The 19270-nt window shown below is 46.2% G+C and overlaps 1 protein-coding gene across 2 annotated transcripts in view; it reads left to right on the top strand.

The window, feature by feature from the left end:
- The window catches only part of NCAPG2 (non-SMC condensin II complex subunit G2), a 61024-nt gene extending 44570 nt beyond the window's left edge, over positions 1-16454 (top strand). For both annotated transcript variants that reach the window (XM_068549780.1, XM_068549779.1), the window contains exons 22-28: positions 196-295; positions 3366-3553; positions 4488-4628; positions 5845-5948; positions 6789-6889; positions 8021-8120; positions 16057-16454. In XM_068549780.1, coding sequence (XP_068405881.1) covers positions 196-295; positions 3366-3553; positions 4488-4628; positions 5845-5948; positions 6789-6889; positions 8021-8120; positions 16057-16108 — 786 coding nt within the window. In that variant the 3' untranslated portion in view covers positions 16109-16454. The remainder of the gene's footprint in view (positions 1-195; positions 296-3365; positions 3554-4487; positions 4629-5844; positions 5949-6788; positions 6890-8020; positions 8121-16056) is intronic.
- The last annotated feature ends 2816 nt before the right edge of the window (positions 16455-19270 follow it).

Raw genomic sequence — 19270 nt, 5'->3', positions numbered from 1 at the left:
ATTTCTTATGGAAAGAGAAATGAGAATTAATGTATCTTTATGGAAATTCCTTTTTAAACATCTTGTAGACATCTGCTTTATGAGACCCCTAGTGGTACCCTTAGATATTAGGAGCTTTACCAGCTGGATGTCCCCTCTTGTCCCTTCTGTGGCCTTTGTTGGGAAATCACATCATCAAGTCTACCTCTCTTACAGACCTACCTGACTGTGTGCAAGGATGTCATTTTGGTCGGCCTTGGTGACTGTATGTTTCAGACACAGCTTTTACAGCGGAGCCTTGGAATCATGCAAACAGGTACTTCGTTTATTAAAGGACTAGTTTAGAGCAACTAGCCGTCAGAACCAGCCCCTCTCTCCCTCCTTCACTTCACTGGTCAGGACTCTCGTTTTTAAGTGACAGATGTGTAGCACAAACTAGCTTACACCAAAAGAGGAATTAACAGGCTGAGGCAGCCAGGAAGTTCAGAGGTGTTTCTGGCCTCGGGCATGACCAAGTACAGAGTTTCTGGCAAGGTCTTGGGATTCTCCTCCGGTGGTTTGTGTGATTGCGGCTGCTTTGCCGTGTGGTCACCAGCACGGCCCCAGCCTGTCTGCTGCTCCTGTCTGGTGTCTGTCATCGTCTGCGTGCAAGTCAGGAGCTGTTTAATGTCCCTCCCCCCACCCCCCTGAGACCACTGGGAAGTTGCTGTCACCCCAAGGACAGGATCCCTGGTAACTAATACCATGGCGTCCACACAAGTTAAATGTGTTCAGTGAGTGAGTGAGAAGTTGGCCTCCTTCCAGGCGGGCTGGGCTTAGGGATTATCTGGAGCATCACATCCAGGGGGGCCGGGCCAGATCCTTGCAGCCCCGTCTCATTGTGGTGGGGGGAGTGTGGGTGGACCCAGGATGCCTCCTCTGCCTCGAGTCATGGGCTGGCTGACAAGGGCACCGCTGGGCTGTGACCCCTGCCCGCCGCCTACCTGGGGCAGCCTAGTCGGCACAGAACACCCCAGTGCTACAGTTGGTTCTTCCTGAGATCGCTAGAAGCTTGGAAATGCATAATTTGAATTTCTTTAAGCCTAAATATTTGCTAAAAGAGATTGAAAATATTATCATTTACCAAATTCAACATTAAGTTTGCAATTAGCTCTCTGGGGTCTTTTGCTGTAGTCTTTTGAGTATCGTCGTGCAGACCCCGGGGAAGTCTTGGCCACAAACCCCACAGCTTCTTTCTTTCATGGTTCTGCCCCTGAGGTTGGCACTTGGCCTGCATGGGAGCTGGGGTGGCAGTCACTCTGCTCTGCTGTCTCGAGTGTACGTGTCCTTAATCTGTAATTACAAGCAAGATTTTACATTATTTGGTTACAATACCCACAAAGACTAAATATTAAATAGAACAAATGTTTTTTGTTTTAAAATAACTTTTTCCTTTGTTTAAGTCTTTATAACTCTCACTTTCTATTGTGAAAACAGCGTTTTAAACTTAAGCTTAATGATTGAAACATTAAAAATGATTTGCATTTTTAAACTCAATTTATCATTTAAGAATTATTTTCCCCTAAGGATTGAATCTATTTTTAGTATTTATAAAATTTTCCTAAGAGCTAATAAGAATTTTAGATCTCCAATGTAGCCAGTAAGCTACTGACCTTACCTTTGACCAAGCTGAAATGATCTTTCTATTTATACGTTCTAAGAATCGGGATTTCCCTGGAGAGACTCAACTGTGTGCTCATTCTTTGTAGTCCTGTTACAAATGAGATTATACTTTGCAGTCTACCTACGTAAGCCCAGAGTCTGTTCTCTGGACTTGCTCTACTTGAAAGAGTCCTAATAGAATATTTAAATTTAAAACTCAGTCACATTTATGTTGTTAACATTTGAGCGTGGCGTTCTCCATGCTAAAGTGCGTATTCTGGAAGAGATGTCCTTGAATACAGCTGAGTTCCCACACATAACCCAGATGTAAACAGCTCAGTTCATAGTTTACTTAACCACCACCTATATATATTTGGTTATAGCACACATATGGCTTGAATGTAATGAAATAACTTTCAATTAAAACTTTCAACATTTCAAATTTTTGTCAGTAGTAAAGACACTAGTTAGTGTGAGGTTCTCCCACTGCACCAGGACCTTGAGAGTGGATGCAAGGGGACAGGCCCCCTTGTCCTCAGAGCCCTGTCACCCTCAGCGTGTTGGCCTCTGCTGAGCTGCTGCCTCACTGCCTGCTTCACTGAAATGACTGATATGTGGAGAATGTATCTCTCTGCCTTCTTCTAGATAAAGAGATTTGTTTCTTGAAAGTTTCTGTTAAGTTTGCAAAGACTCTCCAAACTTGGTGTTGATTCTGGTAGTGCCGTACACCTTTTGAGGGGCAAACTCAAATGGAACATGACCATTTCTTACTTACTTTAGTAGATAAATTTGGATTCGGGGTTAGTTTCTTATTTCTGTCTCACGCAGAACTTATATGTCTATTAATCTCTTTCATAAATCAAGGAGCTTCCCTATTAGGGCCACATGATTCCTATGTAAGGTAGGAGAGGTCATAACGCTTTGTCCCCTAGATACTAATCTTTTAACGGGAACATTATTTCTGTGCTTTTCTATGTGACAGGTTTTTAAAAAATATACATGTATAGTTTATATAGTATATACTTTTAAATGTATATAAGGAAGAATCATGGTTCCGGCCCAGTCCACCAGGGATGCAGCCCTGCATACAGACCTGAAGGTTAGTCAGTGGTGGGCAGTGCGAGGTGCAGCATGGGTGCAGAGTGGGGCAGGGGCGTGGGAGGGCGCGGCCGCTGGCTCTGTTTGCAGCGCAGCTTACAGGCCAGTCTGGGTAGAAACAAAAAAGAAAATTGAAGGTCCTCAGGATGAATTGTAGAATTGAGTTCACACTCTGAAAACATTTTACCAAATCGTTGCCACACAGGAAAGGAGAGAAAGACACCAACAAACTACACAGCGCTGGGGATTTAACAGAGTTGGCCTCGGAGATTCTTAGGTCATAGTTTGAAAGCTCTAGGGTCTTTCCTCTCAGACCTGTCATCGATGTCACCATCGTGTGAGCAAGTAAGGCACACCCTCCACCCAGGTGTTCAGGGAACCGCACTGTCCACACACGCAGCGCTTCTTAGTGCCTGAGCCAGGTGGGCTGTTACCGTTACTGAAGGCATCGGCTTTGTATGTAATAAAAGGAGCAAGTCGCGTGCGTGTATGTCTGTTAGGCTTTATATTCATCTGACCGACCTGGTATTGGCTCGCCAGTAACACTCTCTTTTAAGTTACCGTAATATACATGTGTTAAGTGAAAAATGTAATAATTTCAACTAATTGTGTGATTAAATAACTGATTTTTTCAACTTTCTTTCCAGTGAAGGGATTCTTTTATGTTTCATTACTTCTTGGCATTCTGAAAGAGGTAACCAGAAGCTCCTTGACGCAGAAAGCAGATTCAGAGAAAGAAGTCTCAACACTGTTTGATTTGGTGCAGAAAGTATTTCAGCAGATGTTGGAATGTATGGCGCGGAGCTTCAGGAAGCAACCAGAAGAAGGCTTGCAGGTACTGGCGCCTCCCCAGGGCGGGACAGAGGGACTAAAGGGGCAGCGCCCACCTGGTGGACCAGGGTTTGCGGAGCCAGGCCTGCTCACACGCTGGGGCCGTCGGGCGGGGAGCTGTGCCACACCGGCAGGAAGTGGCTGCCAGGTGCCACCTGCAGCTGGGGCTGCCAGCCCTCTCCCTGGGGTGGCATGCTCTGGGGCAGGAGGCGAGGGAGGCCAGGGGCCCACCTCGGGCCACCGGTCTGGGGACGGTGTTGGCGTGTTCAGGTCCGTAGGCCAGCGGCCCGAGTGCTCCTCTGCCCAGCAGGACAGAAACAGAGAATGAATACAGTAGCTCGTGAGTGCCCAGCTGTTAGTAGTAAAGATTTAAAAAATGCTTAAATGGGAGGATGTTTATGAACTATTGAAACTTTCAATTTTATCCTGTTTTAGCTGGTAGAGGTGATTGAAGGTTATTGGCCATATTTTCTGTAGCCTAGCTCATATTTGAGTTAATTTGAAATAGTCCTGTTTTTGATGAGTTGGTTCAAGTGTCTGTGATCTATTTATGGAATTTGTGCCAAAATTTTTTTCTTTTCTCACCATTGTCTGCACAGCTTCGTTCAGAACACGTGGCCTCATAGTGGGTGTCTTCCCTTAACGTCAGTGATGTTTCCTCATCTTCCCTTTCGGAAACTTTATTAACGTTACTGACGCTCCTATTCTTGGGGATTTTCCCTTGCTCTGGGGAACGAGTGTCACAAAGGCCCTTCCTGGCGGGCTTCAGCCCTGTGTGTCGCCCTCTGGTCATGGTGCCCACCAGCTGCAGAGAGGACGGCGCGGCAGTGAGGCGGGGCGATGGGACGGGCCCCGGGCCCCCGGGGGACAGCAGGAGGAGGCCTCCTTCTTGAAAGTGGTTTTTTAAGCGCTAACAATGACTGATGTGTTTTTCGTAGCTCCTTTATTCTGTTCAGACTCCTCTTCATGAATTTATCAGCACCGTGCAGTCCTGGCACGTGGACACACCTGTCCACCGGGGCGTGCTCTCCACTCTGATTGCCGCGTCTGTGGTCGAGATAAGTCACCGGCTCCGAAAGGTGAAGTGTGTTGTCCTGAAACTGCTGTGTCTTGTTTTGACTATTCTAGAGGCTGTTTTCTGCTGGCAGCATATTTTTATGTTTTTCCAAGTATTTTTTCAGAGCTCAGGTGTAGCGGGAGGTCTGCTTCTCCCGCAGCTCCACCTCACAGTTCCGTGGCTGGTTTGTGTTTAGAATCACGTGACCATGGGGGGGAAACATGCTAAGGATGTTGTCGTTCTTCATTAAAACCAAGCTGCTCCTTGCATCGTGAATACTTCTTTTCGCCATATTTTAGAGGTTTAAGCGAGTTGATACATTTCTTAAGATTCCCCCCTCCTGGCAGGCAGAAGTGGCCTGGTCAGTGGAGAGCAGGATGCACGACTGCTCGTGGGCTGTGTTTCTGGAATAGTTCACACCTCTGACTGCCTGGCTATACGTGAGCCTTACTGGCCGTTTTCCTAGCAGTAGCCTATTTTATATGATTAGCCTACTTGGTTCAAGATTGACATAATCAGGCTGGTAATTCAGGTCACAACAAAAACCACTCTTTTCACGGCTTGGAATCCTGGTGGTAGCGAGTGAGGGCATGGAAGGATGCCTTAAGATAGTTAAATAATGAAGCGTTTTCTCAGTATGAAAAGCTGAAATCTGATAGGAAATAGCATTGAAATATACAAATGCAAACATAATGTGTATAAATTTTGTATTATAAAATCACAAATATAAAAAAAGTTGACAAAATTCTGAGACATTAACAGAATTTAAGGCCCTCCTGAAAGCTTGAAGGGAGGTCGTTTTGGTTTAGGAGCGAGATTCCTGGACTACACACAGCCCAAGAACTGGAAGTTGTTCGGGCCTGTGAGCTGCACAGCTGCTGACGACGAATCCGCCAGTGGCCTGTGGGCCATCGTGGCCCGTTTTCTGTTTTTGTAAATAAACTTATATTGGAACATGACCAAGCCCATTTATTTACCTTTTTTCTATGGCTGCTTTGTGCTGTAACAGCAGAATTGAGTAGTTTTCTTCTCTCCAGTTGATTGACACCACTGTGTATAGTAATAGGTTAATCATAATTATGGTAGGCATTGCAGCAATTGATAAAAATCATTGTTTTGAGTTTCTGGAAAGCCTTTCTCAAGTTTGGAAGAAAACCCTGGGAAGTGTAAAATGAGTGATTAGTGCAGTCTCAGTCTCAATTCATGTTACTGACTTGACTTTTTTTTTTTTTTTTTAGGTTTCTGATACCAAAGAGCTTACTCCCCCAGAGGGTCTTTCAGCCCTTCCACCATTTTCAAGGTGTTTAATAGGAATAATAATAAAATCTCCGAATGTAGTCAGGTAATCCCTTTTTCTTTGCTGTTCTCTTAATCCTGTCGTGGCTGTAAGCTCTCAGTAACTTTAGCTCTATTCCTTTTACTCTCACCATTTCTCAAAAGTGCATTTTTTTCCTAAGAGAAAACATTCCATACAATTTTCTCTCATTTTATCAGAGATTAAAAATATTAGCATTATACAAAGAGAAATTCTAACTTTCTGAAAGATATATTCATCCAAATAGTCTCTGGTTATGCTTTATCATAACTACAGTTCATTTAGAGGGAAACATTTAAAATTTTAATGTCACTGAAATACTTCCTACAATGGACACTTTCAAAACACTTGACTTGGGTAAATACCATGTGGGTTTCATTCGGCACACAGCTGTTACTCATTTCTCCATGCCGTGTGTCACCTGACCTGCTTCTAGGGTCTCTAGGGTGGCACGTGCAGGACTGCTGGGCTGCAGAAGGGAGAGTTTTGCAGATGTCTGATACCTGTGGGAGTTTAACAGTAGATATGTTCATTGAAAACTTCAGAAAGCACTGTTTTTAACAGCTATGAATTATCTTTCAGTAGCATATCAAATCTTTTTTGTGGGCATTTCGAGTATGCAGAGTGGCTTTCTTCACTAACCAGAACAACCCTGTTCTCTTTCTAGCAGCGCCCTCTGATTTTAGTGTCTCACCTGTAGGATTTGGCATGCTTACAGCGAAGAGTATGGGAAGAGCTTAGTCAACTTCCCATGTTACCTGAAAACTAGAATTCATGGTGGTTGATGAATCTTGGCTATATTTGTCTTTCTATAAAGTATTAAGATATACTATAGAGTAATTTCAGTTGTTTTTTACTTTTTTGCAGGTCATTTTTAGATGAATTGAAGGCATGTGTTATTTCTGAGGATATTGAAGGCATCGTGTGTCTCACAGCTGTTATGCACATTATCTTGGTTATTAATAAAGGTTGGTTAAATTTTCTGTGGTAGCGTCTGGGACATTGCTGGGTGCATCTTACACAGGACTGTTGTGGAATGTTTGGGAGTGAATCCCCTGCTAGTTAGGCTCTCACGGCACTCGCCCCCAGCTCTCCATGCGCTACATGTGTGCCGTCTGCTTGGGCACCTGCTGTGTGGCTGCCCTGTACCGGCTTGAATGATGGCAGCTTCTTAATGCAGCTGCTGTCCACTTCCCCACTGGACCCATCACGTCTCCCTCTCTGTGCCGTACACTGAATTTCTACTGATTTGTCATTTGTTACCTTTGTCATGTACATTTAAAAATCTGAATTCATTTTTGCTAATGATGGTGTGTTTTGGTATTAATATTTGATGTATCTGTGTTTTGCTTAGCTTTAACTGTGCCTATTCTGGGTATCCCAGCCAGTTGAAATAGTATTGGAAAAATAATTGGAGATACCTACGAAATGCTTACCTAAGTGTAAAATATGGTAATGTCACTGCAGATGGACTACTGTTAAGTTTCTGTATTTTTGGACCAGTTTTACTAATGTTGAAATTATTTTCTAAGATATTATTCATAGAGTGTTCCTCTCAAAACAAGCTCTCCCCATAAGCATGAATGCATAGTATGGCTGTAGATTCATGACAGGAATTTGTAACTAGTTTGACCCAGGCCAAGCATCAGGAAAGTCTTGCCTGAGGCAGTGTCTCCTGGGGAGACATCTGCAGGAAGAGGGACGTTCTCCATGTGGAGGGTGTGAGGATGGAGGTTGGGGTGCAGACGACCACCTTGTACTTAATACGTACTTAAATATTTGCCAAACAGATGATGACTCTGAAATGTGTTAGTTCCATTACTGTTGAAGGTGTTGGTGATCATCAAGTCTGATGGCGTGGACAGAACTCATGGGATCATGGCCTTGGGAACTACCTCAGAGCCAGTGAGGTGCTTTGTGATCACTCATTGGATCTTCTAACATCCCTTTAAAGGGATCATTACTGTTCCGCAGGTCAATACATGCACTGACTCAGAGGGGAGGGTAGGAGGCTCTGTCTTACTGAAATTGTACCTGCATTGATAGAGTGTATGTGCTTTTTTGTGTGGTTGTGTTCAATATTTTTCTGTCTTTAACAGGTAAACATAAGAGTTCAAAAATAAAGGGTGTTGCAGCTACTGTTCACAGAAAACTAAAGACATTCATGGAAATTACTTTGGAGGAGGATAGCTTGGAAAGGTAAAACACTAGATACCCACCAGGTGTGATTATCTGAACACTGCTAGTTATTCTTTAGGTATATTTTAGATCACGTTTTCACTGCTGCTAGTTACAGCCAGGTAGAAAACTGGGGATTGAAGGGATAGAAGTGTTTCTGTTGGCAAGACCCCTTGAGCATATGTTTTAATTACTTCCTCATTCTGTCTTTAAAAACAAAAACAAAACTGTCACTTGCAAGATTCTGCCCTAGGAAAGGAAGGGCATACAAACTCATTCTATATGGTTTTATTTTATTTTATTTTTTATTTTTTATTTATTTATTTTTGGCTGTGTCGGATCTTAGTTGCGGCACGTGGGATCTTTCCTCGCGGGCTTCTCTCTAGTTCTGGTGTGCGGGCTCCAGAGCGCGTGGGCTCAGTAGTTGTGGTGCGTGGGCTTAGTTGCCCCGTGGCATGTGGGGTCTTAGTTCCCTGACCAGGGATCGAACCCGCGGCCTCTGCATTGGAAGGTGGATTCTACCCACTGGACCACCAGGGAAGTCCCGTCATTCTATATGGTTTTAAACCTAGACAGATTATATTTGGTGGTTTGCTGTATTTTTGAAACCATCAACGTTCATTCCTGGGTTATAATTACCAGTTTACAAGTATCCATGTTGGGAATGGGAAAGGTCCCTCCAGAGACTGAAGAAATGTGCATTGTTTTCTACTTTCCAGGTAGCCTGTTGCTGCTGCAGGGACTGCTGTCTAAGAATGTGTTCATTGGGCTATTTTTCCAGCCAGGTGCTTTTGCTGCTGTATAATGTTTTTGACATGCTGTGCAATTTCCTGTAGACTCTTGTCTGAATTATGTTTGACTCTCAGATCAGCCACAGAAACAGTGTTTTTCCTGCTGTTTTCTGAACACCATACAGTTAAGTGTTACAGAGCTTTGAACTAGGTAATTAGTTTTATATATGCCTGGGAAATAAGCCACTTCCCATAGCTACTTTCTCCTTTGGAGAAAGGCTTTCAAAATCCTAAATTGCTAACTTATGAACAAAGACAGTTTTATCTCTTCCTTACCAATCTGTATACCTTTCTTTCCTTGTCTTTTTTTAAAAAAATTATTTATTTATTTATATTTATTTTTGGCTGTGTTGGGTCTTCGTTTCTGTGCGAGGGCTTTCTCCAGTTGCCGCGAGCAGGGGCCACTCCTCATCGTGGTGCGCGGGCCTCTCACTGTCGCGGCCTCTCCCGTTGCGGAGCACAGGCTCCAGACACGCAGGCTCAGTAGTTGTGGCTCACGGGCTTAGCTGCTCCACGGCATGTGGGATTCTCCCAGACCAGGGCTCGAACCCGTGTGCCCTGCATTGGCAGGCAGATTCCCAACCACTGCGCCACCAGGGAAGCCCTCCTTGTCTTATTACATTAGCTAGGGCTTCTGGTACAATATTGAAAAGGAGTGGTGAAAGGACATACTTGTCTTGTACATGATCTTAGTGGGAAAGCTTCCCATTTCTCACCATTAAGCACAATGTTAGCTGTAGATGTTCTTTATCAAGTTGAGGAAGTTCCCCTCTATTCCTAATTTACAGATAGTTCTTACCATAGTGGGTGTTGGATCTTGTCAAATGCTTTTTCTGCATCTACTGACAGGGTCATAGGATTTTTCTTCTTTAGCCTGTTGATGTGGTAGGTCACATTAGTTGATTTTTAGATGTTGAACCAGCCTTGCATACCTAGGATAAATCCCACTTGGTTATGGTGTATAATTTTTTAATACACTGTTGGGTTTAATTTGCTAATATTTTATTAAGTATTTTTTGCATCTATGCTCATGAGTGAGATTGTTCTGTAGTTATCTTTTCTTGTAATGTCTTTGTCTGGCTTTGCTACTAGGGAATTTCTGGCCTCATAGAATGACTTAGGAAGTATTCCTTCCCTTCTTCTGTCTTCTGAAAGAGACTGTAAAGAATTGGTATAGCTTCTTTCTCAAATATTTGGTTAGAATTCACCAGTGAATCCATCTGGGTCTGGTGCTTTCTACTTTGGAAGGTTATTAATTATTGACTCAATTTTTTTTAATAGATGCCTATTCAGATTGTCTATTTCTTCTTGAGTTAGTTTTGGCAGATTGTGCCTTTCAAGGATTTGGTCCATTTCATCTAGGTTGTCAACTTCGTGGGTATAGTATTCCTTAATTGTCTTTTTTTTAATGTCCATGGGATCTGTAGTGATGTCCTCTATTTCATTTCTGATATTAGTAATTTGTGTCCTCTTTTTTTTTTTTTTTCCAGCCTGGCTAGAGGCTTATTGGTTTTATTGATCTTTTAAAAGAACCAGCTTTTGGTTTCATTGATTTTCTCTATTGATTTCTGTTTTTCATTTTTTTTTTTTTTTTTTTTTTGCTTTCTGCTCTAATTTTTATTATTTCTTTTCTTTTGCCTGCTTCGGATTTAATTTGCTCTTTTTTTTTTTTTTTTTTCCTGGTTTCCAGAAGCCTAGATTACTGATTTTAGATGTTTCTTCTTTTCTAATAGTCAGTGCTATAAATTACCCTCTAAGCACTGCTTTTGCTGCATGGCACAAATTTTGATGTTATGTTTTCATTTTCATTTAGTTAAAAATATTTTAAAATTTCTCTTGAGATTTCTTCTCTGCCGCATGTGTTCTTTAGAAGTGTGTTATTTAATCTCTCAATTTTCCAGTTATTTTTCTGTTATTGATCTCTAGTTTAATGTCTGAGAGAAGACATTGTATGGGTTTCTATTCTTTTAAATTTATTAAGGTGTGTTTTATGGCCTAATATGTGATCTATCTTGGTGAATGTTCCATGGGAGCTTGAGAAGAATGTGCGTTGTGCTGTTGTAGGGTGAAGGAATCTGTAAATGTCAGTCGTGTCCTGTTGGTTGATGGTGTTGAGTTCAGCTTGTCCTTACTAATTTTCTGCCTGCTGGATCTGTCCATTTTTGACAGAGGGGTTTTCCTTTATATATTTTGTAATCCTGATATTAGGAGCATATGATTTTAGAACTATTATATCTTCTTGATGGATTGACCCTTTTATTTTCATGAGGGGTCCCGCTTCTTCTCCAGTAATGCTTTGCTCCGTAAAAGCCATTTTGTCAGGTATGAAGATGGCTCCCCAGCCTCCTTCAGTGAGCATTTCTGGAGCGTTCATGGTGTTTTAGTCAGGAGGCGGAAACCCCACAGTTACGGGACAGTGTAAGCTCCAGGTCAGGAGCTCCCATCAGGGCGCTGGTGCAGCAGACTGGGGGCTCGTGAGGGTCACAGCGAACTGTAAAGGGTGGGGGGAGTGGCAGAGGTGAGGAGCAGCACTACCCCTGGGGAGGACACCCCCTCCCCCCCGCCCCAGGCTGAGCCTCTCCCAGGATGGAGAAGTCCTGAGGCCTTCTGGGGGGACCGCTGGCCATCTACTCTCCGGGGGGCGGGGCCCATCCATAGGGAGGTGCTGGGGGAGCTGCTGAGCCCATGAGCCCTGCTGCGGGTCAGGCAGCCGCCCTGTGGGGCCTGGGTGCTGCCTCTGCTGCCCGCGCCCCCCGGAGAAGGCTGGACTTTGTGGGAAGCCCTCCGGCGCCCCTGCTGCCAGGGCTGGTGCCGTGCCTCGTGAGCCCCAGCGGGGCCCTGGAGCGGCGGCTTGCTCGTCCATGAACCAAGGACATGTGTTCAATTGCAGGCTTTACTGCAGAGACTGTTGACTATTTCCTGTGCAGTTTAGGAAGGGTTTTTGAGGGAGAAACCCAACAGACTCTAGGGTTATGAACTTGTTTAATTTCTAGGTATGTGAGGAAGAGGGAAGTGAGCTTCTGATTTGGAGGAAACTGAGGAGTGTTTGTATGTTTCTGAAAACACAGGGCAGTGCAAATACTAAATAAGGCTGTCAGAATTACAAACTAGGTAAATGATAGGCTATTGTCATGGGACATGGTCATAACCTCGGAAATGAACGCATTTTACGAGATTTCTCTGTTAGAAATACCATCTGTAAGGACAGTTTTTTGGAAAAGAATGGTATGAACTGCTCCGAGGGTGTAAGGAAAGAGGGACATTTGCACCTGTACAGAGGTTCAAGGCGAGTACTTGAATTGTGTTAGTTACGTTGACAGAAAAAAAGGCCTTAGAAGTTCTAGAACTTACTCCGTGGAAAAGAAAAGGATATTCATAGAAATTAAATGCAGGGCATGTAATATTTTGTTTCTTCATTGTTTCTACAACTCTGCAGTTTTCTGTGCTAAGCTGATACACAGATGGCAAGAAAGAGTTCTTGCCTTTAAGAAGGAAACATCCTAAAAAAGTAAATAGGTAGAGACTGAAATATTGGCTTCTTACTTAAATATGCAAGAAGCACACTGTACAAAAACCAGTGTCTGGAAAATAAAAGAAAAGAAGAACCTAAAAAAAAAATTGATGAAACAAAGAAATCAATCTAATGGAAGATAAGCAGTTAAGATTTAGGACTCTATTTTAGAATATTATTTATTTTTGTTGGCATAGAGACGTTAAGGCAAGTCTGCATCTTTAAGACTCTTGGGACCCTTTGGTCCAATGAATATTTTAGGAGATGGGGCATTAATTTAGAAGTGGATGTTTTCTTAACAAATACACTAGCTTTCTCTGCAGCAGGGTTAGTATTTTGTTGACTGTCTGTTGGGTGCTGTCTCATTGCACTTTCAGTGCCTCACCTGGCATAGCGCTCTGTAAATTCTGTAAATTGTGTAAACCAGACTGTTTTCTCAGGAGCAACAGCATGCATTCAGCAATGCACTCATGCATTTATTTAAGTGTCAAAGGATGTCACCTTTACTACTTTCATACATAGTGTACGAGTAGCACTATGATTAGAGATTATTTCTTAAGGTTTGTGTTATATCATGAATTTTTCCCTCTAAGTGAACTGGAATCATATTGTAAGCAAGTTAATTACCAGCGTTAACTGTGTTTTGGCAGCTTTGGTGGTGTGTGTGCGTCCCCAGCGTTAAACCTTGTGATTAGACTTGAAGCAAAGGAGTATTCCCTGAAACAGTGGCCTCTTTTTTATTATCAAGTATTGATACGTAATATCACCTTATTCCACTGTATGTAATTTTCATAGTCTTTTTTAAAAATTGAATTAGAGGCTGGATGCTTTTTGTAGCTCATTTAGAAGCATGCATCAAAACCTAGGGACCTTGATGTGGATAATTAAAAACTACGCGAAAATAAAACCCTTCTTTAATTAGAAAACATACGTTGCTTATCTTACCGATTGTTTTTCTCCGAAGGCTGATTTTGTGCCTCTCCTGTGTTGGCGTCTCCCGCCGTGAGCACGGCCGGCCTTGGGCCGTAGGAGCTGGAGGTGGGCGGGTCGTGGGGGAATCAGAGCTCAGTGGGCGACATGGGGGACCCTGGACCAGGGCTGCCACTGTTCCTTCCAGCTCTGAAATTGTATGCTCATTTATTTTGCCCCTTAATAATTCTGATTCCTCTGGTCTATACAGTGTACCCAACCCTCTCCCCAGGTAATAGGAGAATGACTGAATTCACAGGAGAGCAGAAGAGCTTGTTGGTATCCGAGCCCCGTGGGGTAGTCAGAGGCCTGGTTTGCACCCACTGTGCCTTTGCTGATGCTGGGGTCCCAGGCAGGTTGCTTTGCCTCTCAGCCTCGGTTTCTGGCCTTGGAAGGAGAAGTCAGGATGCCCGGCAGCCCGGGACTGGCCTGGTGCTCGGTTCGGAGGTGACCAGAGTCTCAGACTGGACTTAGGCCAGCATGAGAGGCTGATTACCCTATAGTTATTTAATAAGTCCTTTTGCCAAGGTAACCTAACGTTTTTCTTTAAGGGTTTTAAAATTCTTACATAAGGAGACAATATTTTCGAGTGATTAAAAATAAGTCTTAGATTCTGGGGCGTTGGTGACTTACCGTGTCCTGTGTCCCTCTGTCTTGTCTCCTGGGTGGGGCAGTGCTCCCTCCCTCTGGCCACCAGGGAGCTGGGGCCTGGCTGGCATGTCGGCCCTTGCAAGCGTCCTAGCCTATAGCTCTCGAAGAGCTGACGCAGGAGGGTGGTGCCGTCGGGCACACTGATGCTGGGAGACCGGAAGGGATGGGGAGCGTCCGAGTCTCCTGGTGTTTCTCTGGATGCAGACACCTGCTCGCTGCTGTGATGGGGCGGCTTCTGGAGGCTTGGTGCTTCCCACCATCTGCCGTCTCTGCTCAGCCTGAGGCGTCCGTGGGGCGCAGACAAAAATGACTGCACACGTGCAGCAGTGGAGCGGTGAGAGAGAAACAGGACAACCGATAGTAAAGCAGCAGTGCTGGGCCAGCCAGACACTTAATGACAAGAGTCTTCAAAGAAAAAAATCAGTCGTAGCCCAGAAGAATGATCTGGAACTAAAAACCCTTGCGTTGGAAACGTTGCTGAGGCACTGGAGCCTCAGCTCCCAGCTGGTCCAGAAGGTCGCCGTGGAGGGTGCCCCCGAGCAGGACAGACACCGATGAGGAGGGTCCTGGGGGGAGCAGACCAGGGAGAGGCCCAGGGAAGCAGCGATCCAGCCGCCGACGGGAGAGGATTTCCTGGGGCCAAAGAGATGTGCAGTTTTAAAGGTTCATGTTTTGTTGTTGTTCCTTTAACTAAAGTTTAGATGGGACCGCTGAAAAAAATCACCGTAAGTCTGAACAAAATTCCTGAATTTTGAGACAAAGAGAAAACTATGAAAGCTTTTCTAGATCTGCGTTGGCCCCTACGGGGCCCCTCGTGACGAGTGGAACAAGTGAGTGTGACTCGAGATGTGGCCCAGGTGTGAGGACCCACGGGCTCTGCGGCTGGTGTGCGGAAGGGCTGTGAGATACGTCGGTGATGTTTCTGTGTTGGTTACAGGTTGACTTATTTCGGTGTGTGGGGTTAAATAAAATACACTGTTGACTCTTGGGCAGCACAGGTCTGAACTGTGTGGGTCCACTTAAGTGCAGACATTTTCCATAGTAAATAGCCCAGGACTGCACAGTCGTAGTTGGGTGAATCTGTGGATGCGGAACCGCAGATATGGAGGAGCTGCGTTCTCAGAGGGCAGACTAAGTTATCCGCAGATTTTCGACCTTGCGGAGGGTCGCGGCGCCCCAAACCCCTGCGTCGTTCAAGGGCCAACTGTCTTGAGACGAATTTCACCCATTCTTCTCATCTCTTTGAACGTGGCTACTAGAAAATGTAAAGTTACCCCATGCCTGCGTTGATACTGGACCGGGCAGGACACGGGCAGACCCGAGTGCCCATAACAGCTCCAGGCTGAAGAGTGAATCAAGCTGAGAGGCCGTTCGGGATAAAGGTTGAGGTTTGTCTCGGCAGGAATTCAAAGTTGGCTGGCCCGCACGCCCTCTGAGGGGAGCTCGGGGGACGGAGAAGGAAGGGGAGTGGGTGACGGGCTGCCCAGCCAGTCTCGCCGGGGGACAGGTGTGCAGGGGGTGGGACGAGAAAGTGAGGTGTGTGTGTGCAGGAAGTGAGCGAGCATGGTCGCAGCAGTGCGTCATGGGGGTTAATAGTTGTCGTTTACCTTGTGCTCTCGCGAAGGAGGGAGACGAGCTAGCGATTGTGGGCGTGGGAAAAGGGGGCGCCCGGCCATACCCGTGAGCCTGCCGTGTGTCTGCGCAGCGGTCTAGATCCGCCTAGACCCGAGTCCTTGTGCGTGAAAGAGGAAGCACGGCCGGGTGAGCACCTTTCACTGAGAGGGTCTTCTGTTCGTGTTCCTTGGGGACAGAGGACGCCTCCTGTCACGGATGGCTCTGTGTGCCGTGTGTCGTGCTAAGGTTTCTGCTGATGGCGATTCCTATTACTCCATTTACCTTTGAGAAACAGCGATTACTTCGGTTTTCTCTTTAAGTGTATTCTGTTGCAAACCATTTTTAGATTTATTCTGTGAACATGTAAATTTGCATAATTCAGTCACATTTTTCTGTAGCTAATTCTCTCTCTGTGTTTCAGGTTTCTCTATGAATCATCATCAAGAACTTTGGGAGCACTTTTGAATTCATAACGAAGCCAACATCTTGGTCATGTAAAAACAGAGAAAAAGGACTTACAGAAAGCGAGATGAATGTGTATTTTCCTAGTGTTTTTAATGTTAATAACCCATATAGTAGAGAAGGGGTAGGATTTATTTTGGGGTGGGTATGAGTAGAAAACTCAAAGGTTCTTACATTTTTGCCCAGCGCCTGCATAAATGATACATTTAATGTAACAGGCTCCAGGTATGAATGGTGCAGAAACCCACAGTGCAAAGAAAAAAAAAAAGACACCTTTCTAGCAAACCCGGTTGTTTTAAAAATGACTTTTATATATAATATTGCTTGCAAGCTATGAGTAATAAAGCAATGACAACACCTGTTTGTCTACTTGATTTAAAAACATTAGTACAAGTTTTCCCCTGCAGGAACGAGGGCTGAGTTCTGGGCGGGCCTGCCTTTCTACCAGGGGCAGAGGTGTAAAGCGCGGGGCGCGGCTGGGTGGGCGCGGGGAGAGGGGCCACACGCGGGGGCCTGTGGCTGCGAGTGCCAGGACGCAGATCCGGTCACGCAGCCTGAAGCTGAACCACCTTTTCTTTCCGAGAGCTGTCCCGGCTGACGGAGGACTGGCCCCCGGCTCCCTGGCTGCATCGTCCTGCGTCACCACCCCTGTTGCCAGAGTGTCCACGTTCAGATTCCGACAGCCACGGCCCAGGTCGAGGCCGTCAGCATCCTGCCGCCTTGGGTGCTGCTTCAAACGCACGCGTGTTCTGTCTCAGCCCCCCAGCAGGAAGGAAAGAAGTGCCAGTGTCTCAGTGCCTCTGTTTCTCGAAGAAGGTACCTAAATGGACTGTGCACCGTGGTCGTGAGCATTTAGGGCAAGGTGTTGCTGAGGGATATCTGAGGACTGGGGGGTGGGGGTTGATTACTTTAGCTGGTTTCGAACATAAGACTATCTAAACATCTTTGCTAATTAACTAAGCCGTACTTTGTATTGGTGAATTTTTTTTTTTTTTCTTTTTTACCCTTTCCTTGTTTGATTTAGTTTCAAGAATAGGCAAGCCTCATAAAATGAACTGAGGAGTGTTCTGTCTTTTGGTATTCCTGGAAGAGTTTGTGCAAGATGAGAAGTGGTTCCTTGGATTTGTTGTAGCACTCTAAAATGGAGCTTGGTGTTTGTTTCCTTTGTGGGAAGAGGTTAATTGGCTTTTTAATTTACATGTACGTTTTTAGGATAGTCGGGTTCTCTTTTATCTTGTGTCAGACTTGATGGGTGAACTAATCCAATTTGTGAAAAAATATAATTCCATTTTTATTGGGTCAGAATAGTTCAGACACTCCTGCTGTAGGCATACACCCTAGAGAAGTCCCTACACGTGTGCACGGGCCCAGAGCGGGGTGCTCAGATGCGGAGGGCCGGGGCGCTGGGGCTTCACTAGGGGAGCAGGTTTAAAACACGCAAAGCTGAACGCTGTATTGCTTGTGCGCGCGTGTGTGACGACAGCGTGTGGATGAGCGAGGAAAGGATGAAGACACGCCTCCCGTCTAGTCCACCCATTCACGGAGCCCTCCTCTCTGTCATCACACACGGAATGAAAGCAGGGTCTCCTGGCTCACAGGCAAGGGTCCCTTCGTGGGGCGGAGAGGCCCTCCTTGAGATTTCCATCCTCCGGGTCTCCAGAATCCTCTCAGTGTCCTGCAATCGCATGCTCACCCTGATTCCTCCAAGCTTTGGGGTGCAGCTCTTCCCTCCCCACTCTGGGCTGTGCCCTGGAGTCAGGTGGCACTCGGTGTGGGACAGAGCTGCCACCCCGGGGAGGGGGAGGGAGGCACGGTGTACTCGGGAGTGGGGAGTGGCGGGCGATGTCCCTGGGCTGAGTGAGGGCAGCCACGTGGGGTCCTGGCCTCTGCAGCAGTGGCATGGGGATCGTTTGCTCCCCGCCCTCTAGAAGGGGCTCCGTGAACGCCACAGGCTAGCAGCCGAGGGCCCATTAGAGGCCCCTTTCCTTGGGGTCTGGCAGCCCACTTCCCCTCCTGGGTGGAACTGGGACCGTCAGATGTCCTGATCAAGTGGAAATCCAATGGGCATTCCAGCCTAGCACACTGGCCGTCCACCGACATGAGGGAGGACACAGTCGGTGCTGCTGACACGGTAAAAACCTTGGGATCCATGTCTGAGCCCATCTCCCGCCAGCTCCCACACCCACCATCTCAGTGAATCACCTGCGGCTGGGCCATTTTTTTCAGCACAGAGAGTGGGAGCCCAGCTCCCCCATTTTGAATACTTTCTGGTCCTAATGAGATGTCACAGATATTCTGGTCGGCTCCGAGGTAATCCAGAGCACTGACAATCAAAACCATCAGGTTGGCCAGCGGTTTGATCTGTCACCACTCAGCAGCATGAAGGCCGCAGAGCTGGTGCACTCAGGGCTGGGATGGGAGCCCCACCTGTGTCCTCGCTGGGAGTTTCACCTGCTCCCTCCTCAGGGGAACAGGAGGCCCCTGAAGGGACACATGGCTCAAGGGTCTTGAAAATCTCCTTGAAAGAGTCATTCCTTGACCTGTGACTGCAACTATGTTCTCGCTGTGAACCACAGGACGGCATCACATACAGACTCTGGCATGCTATGGCTGCCTGTCGTAAATATCAGCAAGTGTGACAGTAATGGACTGAATGATCTCATAAGGAGAAAGGCACAAAGCATCAATCCATGCAGGAGACACCCCCCCCCCCACCCAAAGGGCTCAGGGAGTAATAAGCATGTGTTTGGTTTTGAATGCTGTGCACACAGCGGACAGATCCATGTGTCTCCGTGCCTTGGACAGCATTCAGACATGTTCTCACACACACACGTGCAGTCACACACGCATACAGACACGCTCCCGTGTGCACACACGCACACCTGCTTGTCGAGGCCCAGCACTGGGGATTCCTACCGTGCCCACGTACCCGGCTGGCACTCCAGAAGGGGCCGTGCACAGCCCTCCCGCCCATCAGAAATCTGGGCTGCCTCTGGAACGGCCCTGTTCTTCCCACGCGAGATTTCCTTTCCTCCCTGCCTCACGCTCCACTTCTCCCCCCGTGAGCGTCCTCTGTCCCGTCAACGGAACTCGGCCGCGTGGCGGGCGAAGCAGAGGCCAGCACGGTCTGCTCTGCGCAGAGCAGGGCAGCCTCCTGCGCCTCCTCGTGGGTT

Source organism: Eschrichtius robustus, chromosome 8, assembly GCF_028021215.1.
Source record: "Eschrichtius robustus isolate mEscRob2 chromosome 8, mEscRob2.pri, whole genome shotgun sequence".
Taxonomy (NCBI): Eukaryota; Metazoa; Chordata; class Mammalia; order Artiodactyla; family Eschrichtiidae; genus Eschrichtius; species Eschrichtius robustus.
The sequence above is the reverse complement of the archived record's forward strand: the minus strand, read 5'-3'. Positions and strand labels throughout refer to the sequence as shown.